General features: G+C 37.7%; 2 protein-coding genes across 2 annotated transcripts in view; one reads left to right on the forward strand and one right to left on the reverse strand.

Moving 5' to 3' along the window:
* Positions 1-2,391: 2,391 nt before the first annotated feature.
* tmem167a (transmembrane protein 167A) lies at positions 2,392-13,022 on the reverse strand. The gene is made up of 4 exons (XM_077243551.1): positions 12,940-13,022; positions 11,669-11,778; positions 4,706-4,740; positions 2,392-4,609 (listed from the first exon to the last, which is right to left on the reverse strand). Exons 1-4 carry the CDS (start codon positions 12,940-12,942, stop codon positions 4,539-4,541), a joined length of 219 nt encoding a protein of 72 aa, XP_077099666.1. The 5' UTR covers positions 12,943-13,022; the 3' UTR covers positions 2,392-4,538.
* xrcc4 (X-ray repair complementing defective repair in Chinese hamster cells 4) overlaps positions 12,977-20,739 on the forward strand; it is a 44,664-nt gene continuing 36,901 nt past the window's right edge. The window contains exons 1-3 of the mRNA XM_077243549.1: positions 12,977-13,147; positions 19,387-19,529; positions 19,630-19,823. Of these exons, the coding sequence (XP_077099664.1) occupies positions 13,143-13,147; positions 19,387-19,529; positions 19,630-19,823 (342 nt within the window). The 5' untranslated portion in view covers positions 12,977-13,142. The remainder of the gene's footprint in view (positions 13,148-19,386; positions 19,530-19,629; positions 19,824-20,739) is intronic.

A 20,739-nucleotide genomic window follows, 5' to 3' on the forward strand; every position in this document is an offset into this window, starting at 1 on the left:
AGTACTTTCTATATAGTATTAATGTAATCTGGACGTACTACATTCGCCATGTTGTCATTATTATGTGACTTACTGCTTCACTGCCATTCATATATCCTCTCCCGTGGCCTCATGGGATAGTAAAGTGTCCATCCTAAACACACTTCAGAATCTCGTCGGAATAATTAAAGTCATCCTTTTTGTCTATACTTTTTTGAGTACTGTGAATTTGGACATACTTCTTTTGTCACATACTCTTTTTCACCAACTATTTGTTAAGTAAGTGAAGTAGGCATGGGAAGTATGAAATTTCTGCTGCAGGCTTTGAATCATTAATTCAAGAGATTTGTTCAAAAACACTTATTCATCAAGTAATGAGATGAGTGACTCATTGAATCATTCAAACAACCCTTCTATTTTAAATTAAATATTTTTGAATAGACTGTTGCAATAAAAATTTTGTCAGAACCCCTAGTAATTTACATGTTATGTAAATGTTATGTACATGTTATGTACATTTACATGTTATTTTAATTAGGACCAGTTGTCTATTCAGAATCTTGATCTCCATTTGAAATAAAATAAAGCATGATTCTCGATTTATCCAGAATTGTGCAGCTCTAAAAATAGCCTATCATAAATTATATAAAAGGTCTTAATTAAAATTTCAAGGGGTCTTAAATTTGGGGGTGAAACAATAGAAATCGTGATACGGCATAATGTGATTGATTATTAAATTTCAAAAGGCAATAATTGAATTATATACACATAGCTGTACATTTGAAAGTAAAAACACAATGCTGCATGCGTTCTACAGGCTCGTGCTTTCAGGGTTACGTGAATGTTACATGAAGGGAACCGACTGTTTTGTCTTCAGAAAAGTTTTGATGGCATTTTCTTTTCATATTACCTCTTTTTAAAGTAGTTTTTCTTAGTTTACTGAGGTAACTGGGGCAGTCTTGCCAAGTCCACGTTTTCACATTGAATTGGACCACTTTTACACAATTGCCACGGGTGGTTTTTTAGTCCGCGGGTTGAAGCAACGCCCCCGTAACGTGATTAGCTAATTTTGGCTGGGTTTTGAATAGCAATTGGCCTGGTTCAAGGGGGTAATCCATCAGCCGGAAACTGAAGCCTCGCGGGGGCCGCCATTGTAGCTGAACTTCACCTGCTGTTAGCATTCCATTGACTCCCATTCATTTTGGTGTCACTTTGACAGCAAATAACTTTACATCTGAGGCGTCCAAAGACTTCATTTGTCCATTATTTATTTCCAAAGAAACACGACAATGTTTAAAAGGCTCCATTACTTTGTATCTTACGTTATGGCCCCGTAGAAGCCGTTTTCGTAAAAATAGGCTAACGATTGCGTCATAACCACGCGACTTTCTGTCGCACAATAGAGACATTACCGTATAGACAGGAGGAGAAGCTTGCAGGCAATCTTTCACTGTCTATGAGGCAATCGGGGGGACAGAGGCATAAAGTCAAGGGAGAAGCCCATTGAGAGTCCATAAAAGCAACAGGACAAAATATTTCAACGTTTTTGAGGAATTAGGTGATTCAGATTTGTCTTGGCACAGCTACTAGAAGATTTACAACTGTCAGACTGTCGTCACGCTCAGTTTGAGCCTGCGCAGTACGCTCAGCCATCAGGAAGTGAGTGCTTTAATCGGGCTTGAGTTTACTCCTATAGTATCCAGCTGCAGACCCGCATTACCACCAGTTTCAGAACCCCAGCACCAGAACCGGAAGTAAGGGGCGGAGCTTACGTTCTAACACCAGCGCCAGGACCGGAAGGGAGGGGCGGAGCTTACGTTCTAAACCGAGTAACGCCACCTAACGTTTTGGAGCGTAATTTGCTTATACACGAAACAGCATACTTTTATTACACACGAAACGTCAAGCTTTATACATATGTTATAATCATACATTAAGGAACAGTACAATAAGCATTTTAAAACATTGATTTTGTGTAATATAATTGTATATAGTTATCCGTTTCATTGTATTATGAGAGTTAGGCCTACTTCCTGATCATGATGGTGAAAAATAATGCTTGAAACTTATGGGCATTTTAATGTATAACAGTTTAATTGTTTTAGCTAAGCAGTTTATACATAAGTGTAGATTTATGAAGGTAAGACCATTGTTTTTGGTTTTTATGAAGGAGTTAACTCTGTATAAGAAAGCTTTTAAAGATATAAAAACAAGACAAGCCTTGGAGGTTTTCAAAATTATATACAATTTGATAACTGATTAGACCTCTGTGATATTTTATTTTCTATTTATTTATTTATTTATTGTGTTTACAAAAATTTTAAATTGTTGTGATATTGAAGGTATGTATTGTTAATATGAATTTGCAATGCCTGGTTTTGATTGTTTAATAAAAAAAAAAACATATGGGCATTTTATATAAAATATACTTTATTTCACAAGAACATGTGCAGCATGCATTTTTCTTTATGTAAAATAATAATGTCAAAAATCTAAAAAAGAGAGAGAAAATTCGGCATTGTTTTAAAAGAAACAATAAAAATGTATACAACAAATGACCAATTCACCCCTAGGCCCATTTTATCACAACAATCCTGTATAAATTTAACTTACAATGTATCAAATGAAGAACTCACTCTCAGGCCCATTTTGTCCTTACATTCTTGCAAAAATAACTACAATGCATAATAATAATTCCGCCCCTCCCTCACTTCCGGTTCTGGCGCTGGGGTTCTGAAACTGGTGGTGCTGCGGATCTGCAGCTGGATATATCTCGTTTTCTCCATTAAGGGGGTCGCTGTGTCCATTTCTTTTACTGTCTATGGGCTGGTTTTGTCAAGCAAACCTGGCAACCCTGAACTGGGGTAACTGCTATATTTCTGCTCTTCCATAAGCGCCATCTACTGTTATAGAGTGAATTTGACGAGAGTTTTACGTCTAACAAAATATTATTTGAAGAAAGGATTCTCACAATAGCATTAACATATCTACTCACTAAAACCCCCCAAAAGAATAGTGATCCTAAGACAACAGAGGAACTAAGATCTTAAGGGTGATGAAGGAGAACAGAGTTGTTTGTTCTCTGTTGTCTGTCTTGAAGTAAACGTTTTTACAATGGCTAATAGACAAAATCCTCATTCTTTGATGAGTGATTTACTATACAGCTTTTACTTTGATCGCTGTCAAGCATGGTTGAAGTTTGCAGATTTAGGACCTAAAACACTGCCAGAGAAAACAATTTTCCCAATAACATCTTCATAACTCCTGTGTAAACTGACAGATTTGTGATCAAATGCAAACGACCCCCCAAAAACCATAATGTCTTATGATTTGTTATATTCTGTCACATTTTTAATGACTCGGCATTGTAAGTTTAGCGTTTTATGAGAGAATGTACCATTTGCTGACTGTGATAAAACTAAACTGACTTGCCAGTTTAAATAAAGGAGCCTGGATACAGAATATGATACAGTATTTCTGCAGAATGAAGATGATCTTACGGATTTATGAATGAACCGCTCATTTTAAAATCTTCCCTTTTTTTGACATTTGTTATGTCATCCGCTTCAAACATTACATTGCTGGTGATAACTTTGGATAACTCTACAATAGCCTACAGAGCTAACGTTACCGCAAAAAAATGGAAGTTCAAACTGAAGATGGCTGCGTCCTTGTTTCTCTGGCGCTCAAGGTCTAGTGTTTTCAGCTAAACAAATTGTTGAAAACTATATTTTGACAAATAAATGCATTCATTTTTGACACTGCACTTACACTTGAATCACCTAAAAATTTGTCTATACATCTTTACAAAAAAAGCCTTATAATATTATTTAGAGATTCACAATATGCAGATTTTAGCCAATATTAGAATTTTCTGTATCACAGCTGATTTGATTATTATTATATTGAAAGTAGAAATCAAGCATATTTTCTTTCAATTCAACTTCCAACCTTTTCTGTCAAACTTTTACTATGCCAGATTATGAAAATATTGTATGTACATTAAATAATTTTAATGGCTGATTTTACTTATTCTGCTGTATTGATTTATAATATCAATCATCATATCAGCTATCTGGATCACTAATATTATTCTACTATACAGACATGTCACCATAATCAACATTTAAATCAGATTTCTGCAATAAATTCATTTTTAATGCAAACTTTGCCACATCTCCATGTAAAACAAAAAGTTAACAGATTAAATTGAACAATTTAACAAGCATGATATCAAGCACATCTGTGCGCATCAGATTTATCCTCAATGTCCCATAATAAAACTGTAAGTGACAAGCATTTTGGCTCCAACAACAAACGGTACATCAGAACAGCTTTGGGTGCACGAGTGAATGACAACTGGATCATTACCATGGAGACCAATAACAATTTGTATTTACAAAAATAGGTCCGGGAGGCTGAGAGTTGCCTCCACATGCATTAACAGAAGCCCAGTTCTGCCCGAGAGAGTCGAAATGTTGCCCGATCACACTGTAAAATCCTATAGCTGTTCTTGGAAATCATCTCAGCCTGGTCTAAATCCTCAAATGCTTCCGCTGCTACTCCGAAAATAAAATTGAGAAGGCCATGATGATACAGCAACACGCCACGTAAGGGCTTTTGCGCTCACCTGAAAGGAAATTTAAAAGATCATTACCACCAAAATAACACATCCGACTAAATAACAAACCATACATGACACGGTCTCTTTTATGACGTTACTTACCTATTCTTGCACATTTCCAGAATATTCCGAGAAATCTGAAGGCAAAAGGAAAGGGTTTAAGGTTAATGCTTGAACAGATATAATGTAAAAATTAAAACTGAAACCATATTAACAACAGCAGCAGCTCTGGGAACTGTCCACTGACTTTACTCATTTAAAGCAGCATTATGCAGTTTTTTTAGCTTAAAGCTACAATATGTAAGAATTTTGCATTACAATATCCCATAATCTCAAAGCCAGTGTTATATATTTTGTTAAGTTGATAACTTACAATATCCCAAATGTATCCAACTATTTTTAAATCATGAGAAAATTGCGATTTTAACCAAGGAAACGGGGCGTTACAGCAGGGGGGAGCTGGGAGTCGCCAGTAAATTGCGTCATATCCGAGTTACCCTCGGTTTCCGCTCGTAATGCGTGGAGTCCTTGACAAATGCGGAAGTTGTAGTTGTAGCGTCTATCAAGCTACAAACGTTAGCTTGTTTCGTGCATTTGACATTGTTTATCACGTCTGATGTTTATGGCCATGTAAATAAATATAGCATGTGTTATACATAAAGATTAATCAGTATTTTGGCAAATGATGTGGGTATGTTCGAATGTACTTTTACAACAATTGTTTAAAACACGTAAAACTGCACAGCGTTATCACAATAATGAATTCGACATACAGTAACATCTATGATAACCAATTTAGTATTAAACCTTACTTTTCTTGCGGTTAATTCATTTTAATGAAATAAAAGTGTGATGAGGTTCAAGAGTCATGAAGGAAGAAGACAGGGGTCTGCGTGACTGCGACTCGTACTTTATTAAAATAAAACAAAACCAACAAAAGTCGCACACAACGCGCATTCACCGTGGCAACCGCGACGGCACAAAACAGTTCAAAAATGAGAGCTCGGATCCACCGGTTTTCTTTCTCTGCGTCAAATTTTCTCTCCAGTCTCTCTCTCGTTCCAGCCCGCGGCTTATAAGCGGTCTCTCCACGCCGATCACTGCAATAAGACACAGGTGTTCGTCATTTGCACTTGACCTACTTCCTGCTCGTCTCTTCTCTCTCCCATTACAGACCGCGCTGAACCACGCCACCCTCGCCACAAAAAGCATTTCATTATAAAAAAAATTAACCTCATCCATGAATATGATTTTTCAATTCCCGTCTGACTGATTTACATCCACGGTGGATTTAAAACGACAGTTCCCATCATTCCACGCTCCTTCACATTGTCATCAAGCTATGCCGTTGTTGTTGTTGGAATGTAGCGCCCTCTAGCGGCAAACAACTCTTGCATATTGTACCTTTAACTGAACAGCTTCGGAGTTACTGGAATGGTTATATGACTCTTTTCGGGTTGAATGGTGGTCGTCTCGCCCCCCCCTGGTGCCTGTGAGTGGAAAAACCGCACTTGCAACTTTGGGCCGGCGGACCGCCGTCAGGAAGTATCGCGTGATTTCAGCTCTCGCGATGTAACAAATTGCTTTATGGCCCTGCACACATTACACGCATACATGCCCCCATCCAGGATCCGACTATAGCTATGAGAACAACTATCATCATGGCAAAGCTGGCATATAAGAAGCAGAAAGCTAGAAAAGCATTATCCCAGGAACAGAGAAAGAGGAAACGGCAGACTGACCGAGCGAGGAGTCAGACACGAGTAAACATCGGACCTGCGTTTTCAGAATGGCGAAAAAAAACGAAGCGCGCGCGGTCGGAAGAGTCTAGAAAAAGGTAACGAGAATCTGACAGCGCGAGGAACCTGACAAGAGTCCCACTCAGTCAGGCTTTCATTGTTAAAGTTGATTCCTGCGATTATCATGAGAACAGTTGTCAATATCTCACATAATTATCAGGACATAAATAAGCCTACACGTTGTAAATAACTTAAATGATTATTTGTAAATGAGCAACATCATAACGGACATTGTTATGAAATAATGCGACGTACATGATACATTTTATTGGTGTCATCTGGCACTTAGGCTCAGGTAAGCCTAACGCGGTAGGCTACTTTATTATTATGAAGTGCAGAGGCTGTGAGTGCAGATACGCTCTGCGTGAGTTGTGTTTACGACAGTAACGTTAAATACAAGTACTCTACAGCGACTCTAGGGATCGCTGTTTGAAAAAAACAGAAATCCTGCATAGTGCCGCTTTAAATAACAATAATAAATCAAACACTATGGAAGTCAACGGCTACCGCCAACTGTTTGGTTACCGACATTCTTTAAAATATCTTCTTTTGAGTTCAACAGAAGAAAGAAACTCATACAGTTTTGGAATAACTTTAGGGTGAGTAAATGATGACAGTAAATGATGATCCCTTTAATATCTAGTATGACCCACTAGAAGTTAGTCAAGGGGCAATCAGTCTCAAATTAGGCCAATCTACATTTTTATGTAGCTGATTAAAAAAAAAGTTAAAAACACAACAGTCTAAAAGAAAATAATGTGATGTCTAACTTATAAGCTTTTTGCAACCGGGCCCTGTGCTGGATTTCATGGCTTAAAATACCCATTGACGAGTAAAAGAAAAAGCAGTCTTGCGGCAGCTTCAGTCCGCTTGTCTAGGAAGCGTGAAGCAGAAGATTACAGGGGGCAGAACTAGATGACTGACAAGATTCACCGGGGCTGAAATGTCATAACAGATGCCTGACAGAACAGAGATCTACGAGCAGACGCCGGGCATCTGGCATGAACAGAAACAACAAACGGGTCAGTGAGAACATCCACTGTCAACAGTCTGCGCAGAACAAAACCCTGCCTCTGTTTCCCTAAATTAAACCAAGCCTTAACACACTTCTCCAGCAAACGCTCTTTAGGTTTCATACCTAACAATCATATAAACATGATTTAATATTTTATGTCCTTTGATCCGCTCATTTACTTTGTGAGCTGCCAGTTTCTGCCCATGAGTGCTTTGCAGTAATTCATTATAAAAGGCAAAATGCACATGTTGGGAAGTGTTTCACAGTGAAAACAAACACAGTTACTGGTAACAAACAAGGTTACGTTGTACGCAGTTTGAGGGGGGTGTGAAAACCATTACTTTAATGAAGCAACTCCAGCTAATTTGTCTTGGATAGCGCATGTGTTTGTTGAGATCAGATCGCTGGATGTAAATTATCTCCTTCATTTCCTGGTCCTGTCATTTGAACTCCAAACATGTGGTGAACATCTTGTTGCTCGAGTTTGATTTTAGAAGGTCGCACCTCACACTCACAGATCTCACCAAAACCAACACTGACCATTGACATTAAACTTAGATGAAATAAATTAGGAATGTAAATAAAGGATGTTTTATTGTAAAATAGAGAGTAGATGTCTGTTTACTTTTTGGCCATAAGAATAAATTCCCTGAAATTTTCTGATTGTTTCTGGAAATTAAACCCTCTTTTATGCTATTTTAAAAGTCCTAATTTTGTTTTAAAGGTATTCCACAATAAGGTAAAAAAAAAAACTTAAATTTTTGCATAATATACATTGCAACCACACCTCTTTTCTTACAGTGTCTGGAACGGTCTCTCTCTAAACCCCTCATCTCCAGAGCTCTACTCTGATTGGTCAGATAGCCCAGTCTATTGTAATTAGTCACTCTGCTCTGATTGGTCAGATGGCCCAGACTGTTTTGATTGGTCAAAAATACAGTCTGTTGTGATTGGTTTACTCTGCTCTGATTCGTCAGATGACCCAGACTGTTGTGATTGGTCATATACCCAGTCTGTTGTGATTGGTCTACTCTGCTTTGATTGGTCAGATTGCCCAGACTGTTGTGATTGGACTGCTCTGCTCTGATTGGTCAGATGGCCCAGACTGTTGTGATTGGTCTACTCTGCTCTGATTGGTCAGATGACCCAGACTGTTATGATTGGTCATATACCCAGTCTGTTGTGATTGGTCTGCTCTGCTCTGATTGGTCAGATTACCCAGTCTGTTGTGATTGGTCTACTCTGTTCTGATTGGTCAGATGACCCAGGCTGTTGTGATTGGTCATATACCCAGTCTGTTGTGATTGGTCTACTCTGTTCTGATTGGTCAGATGATCCAGTCTGTTGTGATTGGTCTGCTCTGCTCTGATTGGTCAGATGACCCAGCCTGTTGTGATTGGTCTACTCTGCTCTGACTGGTCAGATGACCCAGACTGTTGTGATTGGTCTACTCTGCTCTGATTGGTCTACTCTGCTCTGATTGGTCAGATGACCCAGTCTGTTGTGATTGGTCTACTCTGCTCTGATTGGTCAGATGACCCAGTCTGTTGTGATTGGTCTACTCTGCTCTGATTGGTCAGATGACCCAGTCTGTTGTGATTGGTCTACTCTGCTCTGATACTCTGTCACGATAACAACTTTTTGTTGAGTGATAAATTCTCCCAGAAATAATTGTGATATTATTAATATTTTAAGACCTTTTTATGCCACTGTATATATAATCATAACACAACAGCATAATAATGCAAGGAGGCCTACACACTTTCAAATGACAATGAACTTAATAAAAATAATAATTAAGAATATTTAGATACTGGAATTGAAGTGTCAAAAAATAATAATAACATTGAATAAATAAGCCTTTGCTAACAAAAAGTGCAAAATAACAAGTATAAATACAAAAAACAAAAACACACTTGCAAATGCACAAAAGGCACTTATATGGAGATTTTCCATCAACAGATTTTTCCCTGACCTCCTTTTCTCAGTAAAGTGAAGGGGATTCTTGAATCCACTGCATCTTCAGTGAATATCATTTTGAGTGATTTGTTATCCAGTTATTAATCAATATTTATCCTTCTAAATATGAAATGATTTGAACGCCTTCTTAGAGCTTACGAGATTTAAGAAGTTATAGAATTACATGTCTGTTCATTGGAACGTGTGCTCTCTTTGTTTGTGAGAGAAGCACCCAACACATGTTAAAACATATATTTACTCATCTAGCTGACCCTGACAGCCTTGGTCACTGGGGTCACTGAGGCCTGCCTCCTACGTGACCAACTCATAGTTAAAGAATTTACTTTACTTCTCATCTTCAATCACCAGAGAATAATGACAAATATTGTCTGAACCTCTAACTGAAAGTACATCTTATCTGTATGTTTTGGGAAAGTTTCCCGATCAGAGCTAGAGCTCGACCACCTCCAACCTTGAAGAAGCTGTGTATCTGTCTTTGTGTGTGTGTGTGTGTGTGTGTGTGTTTGTGTTTGTGTGTGTGTGTGTGTGTGTGTGTTTGTGTTTGTGTGTGTGTGTGTGTGTGTGTGTCAGTATCCTTTGTTACAGGACCAGATCTTCGTGAGATGAGCAACTGGCAAGCAGGGGAGATGAAAAGACCATTTGACAGACAAACTGGAGTCTAGGAACTCAGGTTTGTGACCTCAAAGGGTCACTTTTGGCGCTTTTCCACTACACAGTACCAGCTCGCCTTGGCTCGGCTCGACTCGACTCGACTCGCCTTTGTTTGGTTTTCCACTGTGTAAAAGTTGTACCTGTACCTGCTTTCGGGTACTTTTTTTCGTACCACCTCCGGCGAGGTTCTAAGCGAGCTGAGGCGAGCTAAGGCGATACTAAAATGTGACGTGAAAACAATGCCGACTGCTGATTGGTCAGAGAGAATCGTCACTATTCAATGCGTCATCATTGCACGCGCCAGATGGAGTATCCAGAATAACCCCGCCTTTTTTAAATAGTTTAGCCAGAGATAGTTACTAAACTTACTACTATTATTATGGCAACTCGGAAGAATACGCCGTGGTCAAACGAGGAGGTGCAGACATTCCTTTGTTTGGTTGCCGAACTAGAGAGGATCCAGCGAGAGCTTGATGGGGCAACGAGGAACGAAAGGCGTCGCTATGACGACCGGGTACTATTTGTGGCGATACTTTCTGCAATGGAAAACGGAACGAAAAGCGAGCCGAGTCGAGGCGAGCCAAGGCGAGTCGAGTCGAGTCAAGCTGGTACTGGTAATGGAAAAGCGCCATTTGTGGCTAAGCTGGGATCCTTGTGTGTCATCCAGATAATCAATGGAGATATGCTTCTGGGGCAGAGTCATGGCCTAATGGTAGCAGAGTTGGACTGGTGACCCAAAGGTTGCTGGTTCAATTCCAGTACCGGCAGGAATATGACTGAGGTGTCCTTGAGCAAGGCACCTAACCCCCAATCGCTCCCCGGGCGCCACTCAAGGCTGCCCGCTGCTCCGGGTGTGTGTATCCACGTTTGCAGTGTGTGTGTGTTCACTACTCATTACTCTGCTCCTAATGTGTGTGCACTTACTTGGATGGGTTAAATGCAGAGGTCAAATTCCAAGTATGGGTTACCATACTTGGCCATCACGTGTCACTTTCACTTTCACTTTCTGACTAACAGCCCATATGTGGAAATTTTCAATGTTCAACCTGAAATGATGATGTAGTTTAGTGACTTCTGTTGAGTATAATTGGAAATAATTGGAAGCGACAACATGATCCAAACTTCTAGCCTCAGTTACAACTACAGTGTTTGAAGGCGGGGCAAAGAACAGACAGCCAATGAAAAACATAGGCTGGTATTATGCAAATTTGTTACAAACATACGTAAGTTTGTGCAGAAAATAAGAGTGGATTTACCGACGACTCGTTTCAGGCTGTTCAAAACTGTTTTATTCTTTTAGGATTCAATAACTCCAAATTTCATCCACTTTCATATTTGAAACTTTGTAGACTTTTTACTTTCACAAACAGCTATATTATATTACACACCGCATAAAAGATAATATCCCAAAAAGCACAATACGGGCACTTTAGTTGTGAAAAAGTGATTTTTTTGTATAAAAATTTTAAAACAAAAGAACACCTGTTTGGACAGCATCTTTTAACTTTTCACCTTTCTTTAGGTGCTTAAAGCGAAAAGACTTTCTTACATCCGTGGCATATTTATTTAAAAAAGGTCAGAATGTGTGCTATATAAATATGCAGATGGCAGTAAACATACCCCGTTTTGTTCTTATCCAGCAGGCTGGGAGTGAGAGCTCGAATATACGCACAGGTACAGATGAGCAGCAAGATCACTGTCAACAGACTCTGGAAATTAAATATGGCAGACTGCAAGAGAAACATAGCGGAAATTAAGAATTACGCACTTATTAATGAACAACTAAACTTGTGAAGAACTGTAAAAAGTATAAGAATATTTAATTCACATTTAGAAAGCTTTATTTGTTTATATAAATGTTTCAGCTTATCAATATTCTTTGATAAACCGACTATAAAAACAGTGATGTGTGTCTTGGCAAAACCACGACATTATACCAAACCATTATTTTTGGTATAAGAGCCTAGTATGCATTCACTCTGAGGCAAGTGTAGAGTACATGGCAAAAAATGAATTAGTTTTGATTAAAAAATAACATGCAAAGAAAGCACAACAGTGATTGCAATGAAATCTACAGTCATGTATTCTAGCAGAGCATTTACAATCTTTCACATGATTTACAGTTACTTTACTGTATTTTATAGGTAACAACCATAATTGTCCAAATTGAGATTAAATTTCATTGAGGGATTTCACATAAAAATCCCCTGAAAATCACTTCCAAAAATAAAATAAAGTTCATTTGTGACAACTTTCATCTTAATTTAGTGATTGCATTAACATATTAATTTACTCACTGTGTGTGTGTGTGTATATATATATATATATATATATATATATATACCTCAATATTACAAATCACAATATTATTAAGTTAATTCACTCATATACATTTTAATATAGTTTAAAATGTCAATTATTCCTGTGATGGTAAAGCTGAAAAATTCAAAAATTTCGTGATTGCATTTACGTTACTGTTTTCTTTGCAGATTTCATAAATAAGAAATTACTCTTCTTGGTGCATTTTAATGACATAAGTTTACTTGAGTTCAAGGCCCATGTTCTCACTGCCACATCACACTCGCAGCTCAGTAATACATATTATCAAATGGTGTGTTCAACAGAACTCAACCGTGGCAGTTCAGAGCGACACTACAAACACAGATCATAGATTCACTGCATTCATCAACACGAACAGCTTCTTTCTGTTGTTTAGATTCCTGCATCACATTTAACTTCTGCTACCATCGTCTTCATTTTCACTGCACCGTTGACAGAGATATCATTACATTAGACAGCATGCGACGACATGCCAGTTAATAAATCAACCTGACAGCTCGTTTCTACTTCGCGTTTTAAAAACTATTTTAAAACACCAGTTTTATACTCACCATCTTGATATCTCCCGGCCAGCCAACTCACACTTCCGGTGTAAGATGGAAATTGCGTCACCGGTACGGTAGCCTGGAAGCGCGAAGTGTCGAAAACAAAAGCAGGACGGCCAGAGAAGAATGAAAGCAAATGCTGCTGCAGGAGTGTGTTAGTTACTTTGAATTACAACTTATTTAACACACAACATCCATTTCCTCTCGGAATGAGGTGAGACTTTGCAATGTGATCGCGATATGACTGTTTGGAGGGAAATGCGCCTGTTTATGATGGTGTTTGTGTTCTCTGTTGAAATGTTTATTCGTTTCCTTACATAAGCAAAACACAAGCTCATATTTCTGAATCAGCCATAAAATTATGCAATTAAAAGATATAGACCAGCAAGAAACATAGTTATGAGAATATGAGAAACGTTTTTTGTCTCATTTAACAGAAATATAAGAGCAGCATTGAAGAGGGTTGTGTTATCACCATTTATTTGACCTTGAAATCTTGTTTTTTTTTATTCCTTTGATCCCCGTAGTTAGTATTATTGCTGTAAAATAATAATATTCAATAAATAAAAGTTTAATACAAATGTATGTTTTTATTAATAGGACATTCCATAATAAATACATAAAGTACATCTTATATATATATATGTGTGTGTGTGTGTGTGAACTTTATGTATTTATTATTATAGTAATAATAATTTATTATATAGCCATTGGTATATATATATATAACACAGTGATATATATATATGATAACCACAGTTCCCATGAAAATGCCATAGGTACTGACAATACAGCAACCTATATAGCATAAGAAATTAATAGATTTAGGACATTCTATATATATATATATATATATATATATATATATATATATATATATATATATATATATATATATATATATGAATTATTATAGTGTTTCCAGCACAAAAACTTTAGTGATGTCTTTTCCATGTGGCACTGGAACTTTGTTTTTGTTTTGTTCCCATTTTCACATAAGGGTCATTCTGTGTCAAAGGGTCCCAGCCAGGCTAACATTTTTGGTTTTGATCTTCTTTTTTTTCTGGTGAAAGAAATAGGCCTACATAAATGAAGAAGAAAGCCAAAATATTACATGGCATGGATGTATATTTACTGAATCCACTATTTTGTAGAGGGGGTCAAAATTACAATTTTCACCTGAGATTTGGAGCCAAATTACATGGGGGTAAAAATGACTTTAAAAAGATGACATCATCATTATTTTACACAGAGATTGGTAGGTCTATTAGTAAAATCTGTTTATTTTAGCAATCTTTGTTGCATTTTATGCCAACGGTGATCGATTTGACATGGAATGATCCATAAACACAAATTGGGATGTAGTATAAACTTTTTATCCTTTTGACAAGCACATTAATCTTTTTTATCTTTTGTGCAAAGACATTTTCAGAAATGTATCAGTGTTTAAGTAGCTGAGGTTTTTGTGGTCTGTGACGTCATACTATTATCACACTGAGGCTTTTGTTACAGAATTGACTATTTCCTTTTCCAAAGATGCTTTCTGAGGATTCTGTCGGTCTAAAAGTGTCTGTATGGATGTAAAAAACACAAGCCATTGGTTTCAACAATCTCTTTTTTTCATTGAGGATTAGCATTTTTTCGCTTTAAAAACTAGAAATTGTGGGACTTTTCCCTTTTTAAAAAAGACTTGGAGAACTGATTCATTGTGTTTTGCATCTGACCTCTGATGACTTTCGGGATCAGGAGATAGTTGTCAATTCAGCAAGCCATAAATCCTTAGCTTTTGGTGGCCTATGAATATCTCTATTCATGGGTGGATACATGTTGCTCAGATGCAGAAAAAGAAAATCAGAAATATGCCAAAAAAAAAAATGTTGGTCTCAAGAAACCTTTAAAGTCAGGGTTTGGCTCATATTTCTCGTTAAAATCAAAAGAAATTCAAAATATATTTTTGTGACATTATTTTCATGACAGCTAAACATGTTCACCCCAAATTCTCAGTACTGTAATTAAATTTTTTTTTTTTTACTGTAATGCAAATATAATATATTTGATTTAAATTTAAAGCATTTATACATCATGGTAGTATTTGATGAATTTAATTTACAATGATTTAAAGGAAACATTTATGTAATGCGGGGGGGGGGGGGGGGGGCTTTTCCCCCCATATTACACTTGTTATAATTTAAAGGCAAACTGTGTTTAATTAAACTGCTGTTAAAATAATTTCCCAAAGAAGATTATATATTTATGCTTGATTATTAATATTATTATGTTTTTAGATTTTTGGGTGAAACCCAGATATTTCTTCATGATTTTCACTCTTGAGATAGGCTACTTCCTTTAGCTTCCACAGCTGTGCAGGACAGAAGAGACTGTAAAACATTTTTTTGTGCATATTTCATAAGAAGAGATTGTCAGTGTAGAATGTCAGTCTTGTTTAGACAAGAGGGTTTTGTTGAGTTACTCGTGACCATCTGTGATGGAGCGCTTTAGAGTGGAATGTTTCTTAATTACACCTCGGAAGCTCTCACATATATTATTAAGAAACCAATAATCTCTTATGACTGGTAGAGTTTGACCCAGACCTTAGGTTAGGTTTTTTTTGACTGTTAGGTTTTTTATCCATTTTAAAATATTACAGGCATTTCAAACAAATGCTGTTCTTATGAACTTTCTATTCATCACAGAATTTTTGAAATAATAGAATAGGTTTGTACAAAATTATTAAGCAGCACAACTGTTTTCGACATTTACTACAATAAATGTTTCTTGAGCACCAAATCAGCATATTAGAATGAGTAATGATTCTGAAAATTCAGCTTTGCATCGCTGGAATACATTTTAAAATATGTTCAAATACAAAACAGTTATTTAAAGCTCCAGTAGGTAGCTTTTGTAAACAAATATTTGTTAAAACTGTCATTATGTACTGAAAGTAGAATATGAGACAGATAATCTGTGAAAAAATCTAGCTCCTCTGGCTCCTCCCTGTGGTCCTACTGCCATTTGCAGAAATACACCGCTCCCGGTCAGAAACAACCAATCAGAGCCAGGAGGAATGTCTTAGCAGTGTCAATCACACTCGTGTACGCGCTGATCACCGCTTTCTTGCACAGCGCGAGCGCGTACCGTCGTTCGTGACTCTCCTGTTCAAACTCGTTCATCCAAATGAACAAATCTTTTTTCAAGTCATTTCGTTCATTCAACGAACGAAATGACTCGAAAAAAGATTCGTTCATTTGGATGAACGAGTTCGAACAGGATCACAAACATGCATCACAGAACAAAGCAAGGCGAGCACTTGTGCTTATAAAACTTTACGTTTTTTATTTATTTTTGAAATGACCGATCGTTTCGCTAGATAAGACCCTTATTCATCGTCTGGTATCGTTTAAAGCCCTTTGAAGCTGTGCTGATACTGTCATTCGGTCCTTGAAACGTTTGTGTCCTATCGAAGTCCATTATATGGAGAAAAAGCCTGGAATGTTTTCATCAAAAACCTTCATTTCTTTTCGACCGAAGAAAGAAAGACATGGACATCTTAGATAACATGGGGGTGAGTAAATTATCAGCAAAAGTTTTTTTTAAAAAGTGAACTAATCCTTTAACGTTATCTTAGTAGCTATTTATAATTATAGAAAGAGTGCAACCTTATAAAGTTACATGTATTGCAAAATACATAATGATTTGAGGACCAAGTTTGTAGTCAAAGTATGGGCAGGCCATAGTCAATGTTCAAATACATAGTATTCATAGTCAACAGCATATTGTTGATGTTTCGTCCCTATTAGTGAATGTTCCATAACTGTTTATAATCCGTTTATAATCATCGGTGGTCCTGCTTACTAGTCTGCGCGTTCACGGCAGGCTCCGCTGTGGGGGAGGAGCTGTGGAGGGAGGGCTGTAGCGCAGCAGAGAGCAAGGGGGTTGGACCTGTAAGTTGTGCTTGTTCAAATTTTCAGGCTAAGTCAACATTTTCTCAAAACTCCCTACTGCAGCTTTAATATTGTAATAATATTTCCACAATATTACTTGTTTTACTGTGTTTTTGGTGAAATAAGTGCATCCTTGGTGAGCATGTTAACATGTTAAAAAATCTAACTAACCTCAAACTTTTGAACGGTACACTCTAAAAAATGCTGGGTTGTTTCAACCCATGTTTGGGTCAAACATGGACAAACCCAACTATGGGTTTAAAAATTTACTTTGGGTTGAAGTAACCCAGCATTTTTTAGAGTGTAGTGTAGTGTATTACCACAATTATTCTCTCACAAAGCCAGCAGCAACCCAAGAATATACTCTAACAGCTGGGCTATGTTTTCATGCAATATTAATTTTATTATTAATATTATTAATATAATATATTTTTATGCAATTTTTGGGATAGTACATAAATAAACGCTGGATAGAAATGCCAAGATGTGCATAAATTCTTAAAATGTGCATAAAAAACAGATAATTTTTTTATCTGAAAAAAAGACATTTGCATAAACTACGATGGACACATGTTTACCGAATAATCCCTTGATGCGCAACAAAAAGTCATGTGATTGCCTCAACAGATCATGTGATCAGAAAAGTGGGACAGCATAATTGGATTAACCAGCGGACAATTTCATTGCACAGCATCTCAAATGTGGATTTGATCATTCTGAAATGCCTGAGACAACGTTAGTCATCAAAATGGTTGGGAATAATTCCTCCCAGAACCATCTCACACGATTGTCTTCCCGAACAGCAGGCATCGCCTCTTGACACAAAAAGATAACATGACAGCATTTTTTGAGTCTCTGAGGCGCAAATAATTTGTGATGAGGTTAAAAGAGCCACAGTGGCTTCCTCAATTGCAGAAACATTTTTGCACCAATTTCCCAGGAAGTGACAATTTTGTTCCCTCGAACACATGGGATGGAAACGGCATTTTATGTGATATTTCAAAGTTAAATTCGCAACTTTGGATGGAAACGTAGCTTGTGGCATGCATTGTTTTGCGTTCTCTTCTTCTGTTATCACGATGGCCCCCAACTAATTCCTTATCTCCTCTCATTCCCAAATCCTATGTATGGAAAGTGACTTGAGATCTGCTTCACCACCTTCTAGAAGAACGGCTTTCTCTCATCCACCATCACCCAGGCCAGCCAGACGCAGCTGGAAAGATAGCGGCCGAGTCACGCAGCCATAGGCGCATGTTCTGGATGGAAATATGGCACATATAACTTGTTTTGTTTGGATGAGACAGGGCTGTGGATAAATGTTTGGGTACTTAGATTGAACTTCTTGAGAACTGAGCCACGTGTGAACTTTCCACCCTGACTTCTCAGCCACATCTTAAGAGAAGTCTTTGTCTTATTTGTCAAAGCTGCCTTCTCATATTCTTCTGCATCTGTCATTACTGAGGACGAAAAATCACCTCTGTGCAGATGTTACTGTAGCTAATGAATGGCTGTCCTGTTCCCTTGGTTCTTCAGATACGGCGAGTCAACGACCCCCGCTGTTCCATTACATTGGCCAAAAGTCACGTCAAAAATAGCAACAATTTGGTTAGTGATGTGTGACGGGAGGGAAACAGATGTATACTGTTCACTCAGGCTTTTGGACACATTGATTATCAGTTTGACAAGCAGGCTAAAGTCAGTCAACACAGATATACTGCATGTTGTCCTTCACCTTTCCCCTCGCCGCTGCACACTGTCAGCTCTGACCTGAGAGGTCAGATGTTTCTCACACATCACTCTCTGGATATTGCTGACTGTTGGAAGGTCTGCATCATCTGTTAATGGTGACCAGTATCCAGAAAGCAGGTTTGCCGATAGGCGATTAGGCATTTAATGGATTTTGCAGAGGGTTCTACAAGTTTTCTGACCTTTGCATGGTCATTTTTTGACTAATTTATTAAAGTTTTTAGCTATCAAGAGTATGGTACTCTCCTATTCTGTCACACATTTTACCTTATTTAAATCAATTTCACAGAATTACATAGGTTTTGCACAAGAATTCAGTATTGCAGATTCAGTCTGCGACTATAATGATATTTAAATTTTATATATATATACATTTTAACTTATTGTCATTGTCAATTGCATAATTTTAATTACATAATTTTAATTATTTTATATATATATATATATATATTATTTTAATATTGTACAAATATTTAATTCTATAATAATTATAAGACAATTTTACTTTTATAATTATTAATTCTATATATTTAAATTATTTAATTATCATATATTATTATGATTATTATATAATTATATATATGAGGTGTACAAAATTGCTGGAATTAACCATATATTTGACTTATTTGTAACTATCAATGCAGATAATTTTGAAGTTGTTGAATTATGCTGTTCATTTTCACAGATGTAATTAATGTTATGTACTGTGATCATTTTCTTTGTGTTTCAGCTCTGTGTGATGTTATTATGGTCATGTTTTCTGCAGGTGTCGTAGCACTAGCGTGCGTCAGATCTCCATTTCCTCTGAGCCTCATCGCGTTTTCTTTCTCAAGCTTGAGTGGGCTGAGGATCTCGGATGTGGCTTCATAATCCTTCTGTCCGATGGCGTCTCTGCGTGGAGTGGTGAAGGTAGGAAGTCAAATGATCACATTTAAATGACATCGACATCCTTCAAAACTGCCATGAACATGCTTTTGGTTTCAAACCACCCTTTGCTTGGGCTGATTAGTTTCGGAGGAGGACGTGTCCCGTGAAGCTCAGGAGATAGAGATGGAGCGAGAGCGGTATGTTGGTGACCTGCACCTGGCTCTGACCGGAGAGGCCCCGGCAGCGGAGGGGGAGTACAACTTCCAGCTGACACCTGAGATACCCAGAAGTCCCCTGCTGCAGCTGTCTTATGAGAAGGTGCAGAACGACATCTCGGTGAGTGGCACGCAGGACAGAGTGATGTAATAGTCTCACTGATTGACACACGCTTGCCTAGTACGCAGACAGGGTTCCAAATGAGCACTCGCAGAGCGCGCAACAAAGGCAAAAAGTTGGCCGGACTTTTGAGTAAAATATTCCCCAATATAATAAATGCGAAATCCAGTATGTGACACAATGTCACAAAAGTGAAATAATTCCATTACAATAGAGATAAAATTAAAGTAAATAAAGTAAAATACTTACCGGTACTTACTTATTGGCTGGTAAGAGCTTTTTATGTGAGGTAACTTTTTGTCAATGTCTGTCTGCCTGTGTCCATCCATCTATTCATCTATGTACACTCACCTAAAGGATTATCTGTTCAATTTCTCATTAATGCAATTATCTAATCAACCAATCACATGGCAGTTGCTTCAATGCATTTAGGGGTGTGGTCCTGGTCAAGACAATCTCCTGAACTCCAAACTGAATGTCAGAAAGGGAAAGAAAGGTGATTTATGCAATTTTGAGCGTGGCATGGTTGTTGGTGCCAGGCGGGCCGGTCTGAGTATTTCACAATCTGATCAGTTACTGGGATTTTCACGCACAACCATTTCTAGGGTTGACAAAGAATGGTGTGAAAAGGGAAAAACATCCAGTATGCGGCAGTCCTGTGGGTGAAAATGCCTTGTTGATGCAAGAGGTCAGAGGAGAATGGGCCGACTGATTCAAGCTGATAGAAGAGCAACTTTGACTGAAATAACCACTCATTACAACCGAGGTATACAGCAAAGCATTTGTGAAGCCACAACACGCACAACCTTGAGGCGGATGGTCTACAACCACTAGCGTAGCCAGAAAAGCGTCTCTGGGTGTGCATAAGAAAAACTGGTTGTGCCACATTTATTGTCAGATACATGTGCAAAAAAAC

Source organism: Siphateles boraxobius, unplaced genomic scaffold, assembly GCF_051911475.1.
Source record: "Siphateles boraxobius isolate OS27281-9 unplaced genomic scaffold, OSU_SipBor_1 25, whole genome shotgun sequence".
Taxonomy (NCBI): domain Eukaryota; kingdom Metazoa; phylum Chordata; class Actinopteri; order Cypriniformes; family Leuciscidae; genus Siphateles; species Siphateles boraxobius.